Source organism: Phocoena phocoena, chromosome 4 (assembly GCF_963924675.1).
Source record: "Phocoena phocoena chromosome 4, mPhoPho1.1, whole genome shotgun sequence".
Classification (NCBI taxonomy): domain Eukaryota; kingdom Metazoa; phylum Chordata; class Mammalia; order Artiodactyla; family Phocoenidae; genus Phocoena; species Phocoena phocoena.
In genome coordinates this window covers 15,551,151-15,558,106 of record NC_089222.1, presented here as the reverse complement: position 1 = coordinate 15,558,106, position 6,956 = coordinate 15,551,151, and the positions used below count along the sequence as shown (strand labels likewise).

Here is a 6,956-nt window from a genome sequence, read left to right as displayed (position 1 = left end):
CCACAAATTATGTAGCCTGTCCTCATCATAAACCTCACCTTTCAATAGATAGAGTATTAAAAATTTTGTAGCCATCTTTAACGGGCCATAAGCTGCCTGCCAGAGACTTCATTCCACACCATAGTTCTGTATTCAAAATTATCCTTTCAAAATGAAGACTGATGTTTGTGGGTTAAATTCACCATAAAGAAGGGAAACAAATTATAAGGTTAGAAACTGGAACAAATTCTGTGATAAGTTTAGGATTAATAAATATGTTGGAAACCAACAACACTGAGTATCTGCTGGCACTGAGTAACTGGTCACCTCTGGGCTCACTCACTCAGTTATGTCACTTAGGCATTAACCAACAGTTATCCAAGATCAGTATGTGTGCTGAATTTATACATATTGTCCTTGATGAGAAAGACAGCCAGTAATCACTATATAGAAAGGAGTCTCCATGGTCTCAGCAAACCTGGATTTGTTTTGGGGGGGTATCTGCAAAACTATGTAAAGGTTATTAGGGAAGGCAGTGACAACTCCTATGCTTTTTGAGAACCCCAGCCACATCTGACATCTCTTTGGGTCATCAGTCATTTGCACTTCATTATGTTCTCAGCAGGAGTTGAATATGATTGCTGGTGATGAATCTAAGCAACAAATGGCATCATAACAATAACAACTACCAAAAACCAAGATGAATAGAATGGGGACACAATTAATGGAGAACAAGGTCAGGAAAAGTTAAGTACAGTATTTTGCACAAAGGCAAAGATTATTGAATTGAAAATATTGATATGATAAACTCTTGAAAGGTATTATTATCCAGGGAAAGTTTCTTAGAGAAAGAAGCTAGACTTTGAAAGAAATGAGGGTTGGCAGAGTACTGAAAGGAAATAGAAACTACATTGGTATGAGGACAAGAAGAAAATCAGCCCAACTAGGGTGGAAGGACGTGGGTAGACGGATGTTACTGGATAAATTAGAGGTGAGGAAAGGAGAGTCATTGCTCCAGGGCACTGGTCCTAGGCTGCAGAATCTGAATTTACTCCACAAGTTATGGGAAGTTACTGTAGTTTGCTACTGGTTTGGAGGGAATGAGTGATGGCTTTTTATTTTAGTATGCAAGTATAATAGTGGAAGTCTCCAGCTGATGCACATTCCAAAGGAGGTGGCGGAAACCTAGTGAATGATTCCCTGAACCACTGACCCACATTGAGGGTACAAGTATTAGAAGCTGGTGATCAGAAAGGACTTTAAAAGAGAGGAGTTCTTGAGATACTGGATGGTGGGAATGTTTCCCCTTATCTCAGGAGACTATTTGAAGAAGTTAATATGTATCTCTTGGAGTCTGAAGAACACAGTGGCCTGGTATCTGATTCCCTCCTGAAGAAAATTTATAGGGTAAAAGAAAGGATGACTAGCTACCTTGATGGAGGGAGTGAGAACTGGCCTGCATTCCCAGAGTTCTTTGAGGTAAAAATGTGTTTCCTGTTGTGGTAGATGTTGTGATGCCTGAAAGACTTGTTCCTCCAGCCACTGGAAGTGATGCCAGCAGACAGTCCTCAACTGTCAGTCTCCTAGGGGATTGCTTTGGCTGAAGAAAGCTGATGACTGTCTGGTATGGGGTACAAAGTCCCAGCCCCCCACCCCAATTTAGAACAACTCTGCAGAGCTATCCCAGGATCAGAACTCCCTGTAGATTGGCTAAGGTCTCTGCTGAGGCTGCAGCAAAGCTCAGCTTCTCCCGCTGACCAATTTTGCTTCTTTCCCTTCCTTTCTACAGGTGTTGATCCCAAGGACACTCCCAAATAAACATCTTGCATGGTTATCTCCATTTCAGAATCTGTTTCCCAGGAAACCTGACCTGTAACACCTGTAGATCAGATATGGACCCCACCAGTAAGTCAACTAGCATGAATTATCTTGGGTCTGTCCAAGTGGGGCCCTGTAGGGAGGAATAAACATCAGTGGACAGGATCCTTAAAGTATCACTGAATTCCTTACAGTTGGGGAAGCAGTGAGCACCAGCTGGAATATAGCTGCACCAGCCCAGGTCAAGAAAACTGAAGATTAAAGATTTCCAGTTATGAGGGGGAGAGAGTCTTTGAAGAACTTACAAAACTATCTCTGAGAAGGGCCAGTTTTAACCGTTTGCCAAGTCCAAAGAGCACAAACATCCAGTTCACAGCAGTGTCAATCAAATAAAGCCTTTCCCTCCCCTCTCCTGTCCTCCTTCCCAGGGCTCCAAACCTGGAGAGGTTAGAAACCCGGCAGAGGGGCAACAACACAAGGTACCATAAGAGAGAAGACGCCAACCCCACACTTTTCTTGACTTAAAAGTTTAAAACTGTTTTCCCATCTCTCTCCATTTTTCATGATATCCCTCAAATACTGTCATAGTCTATCCTTTCCTTTACTTGGTGAGATGCCCCATATTCCTGTGAAGTGCTGTCTGCAGTGTCCCTTGTTGCAAAAAGTCAAAACCTCACCTTGTCCGTAGGCCCTGACTTAGCGCACTGGTGGAACTGCGCGACCGCCACGCTGCTCACTCCGCCCCGCGCGCTCCGCTCTCACTCCCAGCCCAGCCCTGCTGCCCCGCCCCATCCGTTCCGCTCCTCTGGCCCCGCCTAGCCACCCTGCCCCGCCCCGTACTACCCGGCTGCCCCGCCCCATCCCTGTCGTCCGCCCACTAGCCCTCCCCTTCTCGATGCGCTCGCCCCGCCCCTTCCTGCTGCCCCGCCCCATCTCCCTCGTCTGGTCCCGCCCCCTCCTGGTAACCTGGTGGCAAGGAGCGGCGGCCGCCGGCGCCATGGGGACTGCTTCGTCGCTCGTGAGCCCCGCTGGCGGGGAGGTGATCGAGGACACGTACGGGGCGGGCGGCGGCGAGGCTTGCGAGATCCCGGTGGAGGTGAAGCCCAAAGCCCGCCTGCTACGCAGCTCGTTCCGCCGGGGCGCGGGGGCGGTGGCGGGGGCCGGGCCGGGTTCGCTGCCCCGCGGGGCGGGCGGCGGCGGGCTGCTGGGGGCCAGCTTCAAGTCCACTGGCTCGTCCGTGCCCGAGCTGGAGTACGCGGCGGCCGAGTACGAGCGGCTGAAAAAGGAGTACGAGATCTTCCGGGTCAGCAAGAACCAGGAGTTGTTATCCATGGGCCGCCGCGAGGCCAAGCTGGACACGGAGAACAAGCGGCTGCGGGCAGAGCTGCAGGTAACGCCGGGCCCGGGCGCTCACCGGAGACGGCCGCGACACCCGGGAAACTGAGCCCCGGGGCCGCCTGCCCACCGCCCCGCAGCCTCTTGGCCGCACTGCCAGTTGGACCCCTGGACGCCTGACTGCTCTGCATTTTAATTTGAGGGGACGTACTGTCTTGGGGTCTAAACTGATTCCTTAACTAACCGCCCCCCCTCTTTTCTATTTCTGGTCCATTCATTCAGATGCCTTGAAGCAATTAGCCTGGAAGTGTCCTGAAGCAACAAATGCTAATCTCCAGAGAAGTAGGTCCACACGGGGCACACATATACACCAAAGACTTTGGTGACATTTGTTGAGGAAACTCATCAAACCCTTCCTAGGAGTTTTTAACCACGCCTCGCCCTCCCACCCCTCCACCCCCCCAAAAATTTACATACCTCGGAGGTGGGGCTTCTGTCTCAGTTTCTTTTTTTTTAATTTTTTTAAAATTTATTTTTATTCTTTTTTTAAATATATTTTTTAATTTATTTATTCTTGTTTTTTTGGCTGCATTGGGCCTTTCTTGCTAAGAGCGGGCTTTCTCTAGTCAGAGGCAAGGGTGGGGGCTACTGTTCATCACCGTGCGCAGGCTTCTCACTGCCGTGGCTGCTCTTGTTGTGAAGCACGGGCTCTAGGCACGCGGGCTTCAGTAGTTGTGGCACACGGGCTTCAGTAGTTGTGGCACACGGGCTTAGTTGTTCCGCAGCAGGTGGGATCTTCCTGGACCAGGGCTTGAACCCGTGTCCCCTGCACTGGCAGGTGGATTCTTAACCACTGCGCCACCAGGAAGCCCCTATTTTCGTTTCTTTGTGAAGTTCCATAGCTGTTGGATTTCAGTGATCTTGAAGTGAATTTTTCTGGCAGCCCCTGATTTTCACCACCTTAACTGCTGTGGTTGAAAATGTTCCCTAGGTATAGTCAAATTTCCTTAATCCACTTGATTAAATTACTCTAAAAACAATTATTACATGCCCTTCCTGTAATAGATCTATTTTAACTGATTATTAGGAAAGTTATTTTTTTGTGAGCAAAGGCGTGAGACTTTGTGTCATCAGTTTGGGGCCCCTCTGAGGGTTGTAGTTTGTTTACTCTATTTTTCTTTACTATGGAAGAGACTTCTGGACAGCCCAAGTGTTCCTGAGCTCATTACTGGAGGAATAAAATAAATACCTCAGACCTGATTTTTCTAGAAGGAAGAAGCCTTCTTCCTTCTAGACTAGTCCTTCTAGTCAATCCCTCTCCACCCCTACCCCACCCCCATTAGCTGTTGTATAATTAGCAGTTATCTGAGAATACATAAGCAGTTTTATCTGTTGTCTTACAGATTTTCCTATTGGGCAGTCTTAATGCACTTGCATATATGAAGTGGACTTATGCATTTCAGATATCTGATTTCATGCATCCAAGCCATTGTCTTGGATTCACTGCATATTGCAAAAGACTGAGGTGGAGGTAGAAAAGAAAGCCAGACCAACCAGGGTAGAGTGCACTAAGTGTTGACAAATGTCACAGTCCCAGGTTATTTCCTGTTACCAATCCTGATTCCTTATGTAACCCTTTTGATTCCTTTCTCACATATCTAGACATTTTTTAAAAACCTTCTGTATTTATTTAATCCATTCAGTCAGACATTTACTGGAAGCCTGACGTGTATCAGGCACTGCTAGTGCTTGGGGCTAGCAAGAGGAGTAAGACATGGAGCCAAGGAGTGCACAGTCTCACAGAAGTAATTATCCTTCAGGTTAAGCCTTACAAGTTGTACTTTTTGTTCTCTTAAAGATGGGAAAGCTGAGGTGTAGTGAAGATTAAGAACTAGTGCAGTATTTCAAAGAAAAAGCATTAATTTCCATTGAAAGCTTAATGTCAAATATCTTCATTTATAATTCAAGCATATTTGCATTTTTTTTCCATTATGTGTTTGAATAGAATGGCAATATGCAGTTCTTGATAACTGGTGAAAAAGTAAGTAGATCGTTGAAATTCTAAGATATTTAATATATATATAAGATAATATAAATTTGGGAGGCATGCTATTTTTGTTATAAATAACGAGGTAAATTATTCCAGGCACTTCAGAAAACTTACCAGAAGATACTTCGGGAAAAGGAAAGTGCTTTAGAAGCAAAATATCAAGCAATGGAGAGAGCAGCTACATTTGAACATGACAGAGATAAAGTTAAGAGGCAATTTAAGGTAAATTTCATACATCTTTATCCCCAAAGTGATATGGAATAAAAGCAGTATATTTTAAAAGTTCATATAATACTGCAATGAATAGCCAGAAGTAAATGATGTAGGAGCCATGAAAGTTATAAGAACTAAACTAAAGCACTTTTTACATTTTTGAGTTGGATGAGGTAAACTTAAGGTAGTTTCAAAGAAAAGATATAAAAGTGAACATTTTAATAGGGATTTGGGGGGGAGCGGGAAAGGGAAGTGTTTATATTAGGGGAAAGCATTTAGAATGTTTGGGGATGTTTTCTATGGATAAGCATTACTGGCATTAAATGGGAGGGGGACAAATTTGCTAAACATCAGGTAGCACACCAGGCAGCTCCACACTACAGACACACATCCTGCTGGAATTCCAGTGGGTTCCAGTTACAAAACAGTGATGTAGAGGTACTCAGATTATTCATCCTACGAAAGGGGAGATCAAGGACCAAGTGAATATCGATTTTGTGAAAGAAAGAATTTTCTCTTAAAAGTTGATGATACAATTATTGATTATGGAAAACGGTTTCAAAATTAAAATCCTTCTTTTAAAGATTTTTAGGGAGACCAAGGAAAATGAAATTCAGGATTTACTGAGGGCCAAGCGAGAGTTGGAGAGTAAACTTCAGAGGCTACAGGTTCAGGGGATCCATGTATTTGATCCTGGAGAGTCTGATTCAGATGACAACTGTACAGATGTTACTGGTAAATTTATTTCCTATATATAATATTTTGAGATTTCAATATAGGTATAATGATTATAGAGCCATCTTTGAATCCTTTTACTTATAAGTAATTGCTGTTACAAATAGAGTTGCACTTTCTCTTTCTCAGTTGTTATGACAGCTCTTTTCTATGAAGTCCATGATGTAGAGGCTGAGGTTCCTTCTCTCTCATTGTTCTACCAACCTTAACCCATAGCTTTTCTCTCTCTGGTCTAAGCCCCTCTAAGTCCCAACATCACATCTACAATTTAGCCAGGGGGAGGGAGGGAATACCTTACTTTCCTTGAAAGCACAATCTGAAAGATATACAGATTACTCCTGTAATCTGTATTACAGGAGTAATGGGATTACTCAAACCCCATTGGCCAGAACTCTACCTAGGAAGATGGGAAAGTGTAATCATTAGCGGGAGAGCCATGTATCCACATAAAATTTGGGGCTGTGTCACTAAAGGAGGAAGGGAAGAATGGATGTTGGAGGACAGTAGTCTCTTGTCACATTATTTTTCCACATAATTGATATATTCTTTGCAACTATCAGAATATCTGCATAATATTTCACTGAGTGGTTTCCAATGCAGTTTTGTGAAATACTTTTAAAGTTTTTGTTTTACAATTAAACATAGAAAGTGTTTTTTCTAGAAATAAAGAAAAACTTGGAATCATAGACTGAAAGGGTCCACTGTGTTCCAAGGAAATAATAATGAAGTGTGATTGATTTTGAGAAATATTCTATTTTAAATGCAGTGGAAAAATGTAGTCACTCTACCATTTATTAAAAAAACTATAATTATATTCTTACAAACT

At 43.9% G+C, this 6,956-nt stretch overlaps 1 protein-coding gene across 1 annotated transcript in view; it reads left to right on the top strand.

The window, feature by feature from the left end:
• Positions 1-2,794: 2,794 nt before the first annotated feature.
• NPHP3 (nephrocystin 3) overlaps positions 2,795-6,956 on the top strand; it is a 48,866-nt gene continuing 44,704 nt past the window's right edge. The window contains exons 1-3 of the mRNA XM_065876764.1: positions 2,795-3,187; positions 5,279-5,404; positions 5,980-6,130. Coding sequence (XP_065732836.1) covers positions 2,795-3,187; positions 5,279-5,404; positions 5,980-6,130 — 670 coding nt within the window. The remainder of the gene's footprint in view (positions 3,188-5,278; positions 5,405-5,979; positions 6,131-6,956) is intronic.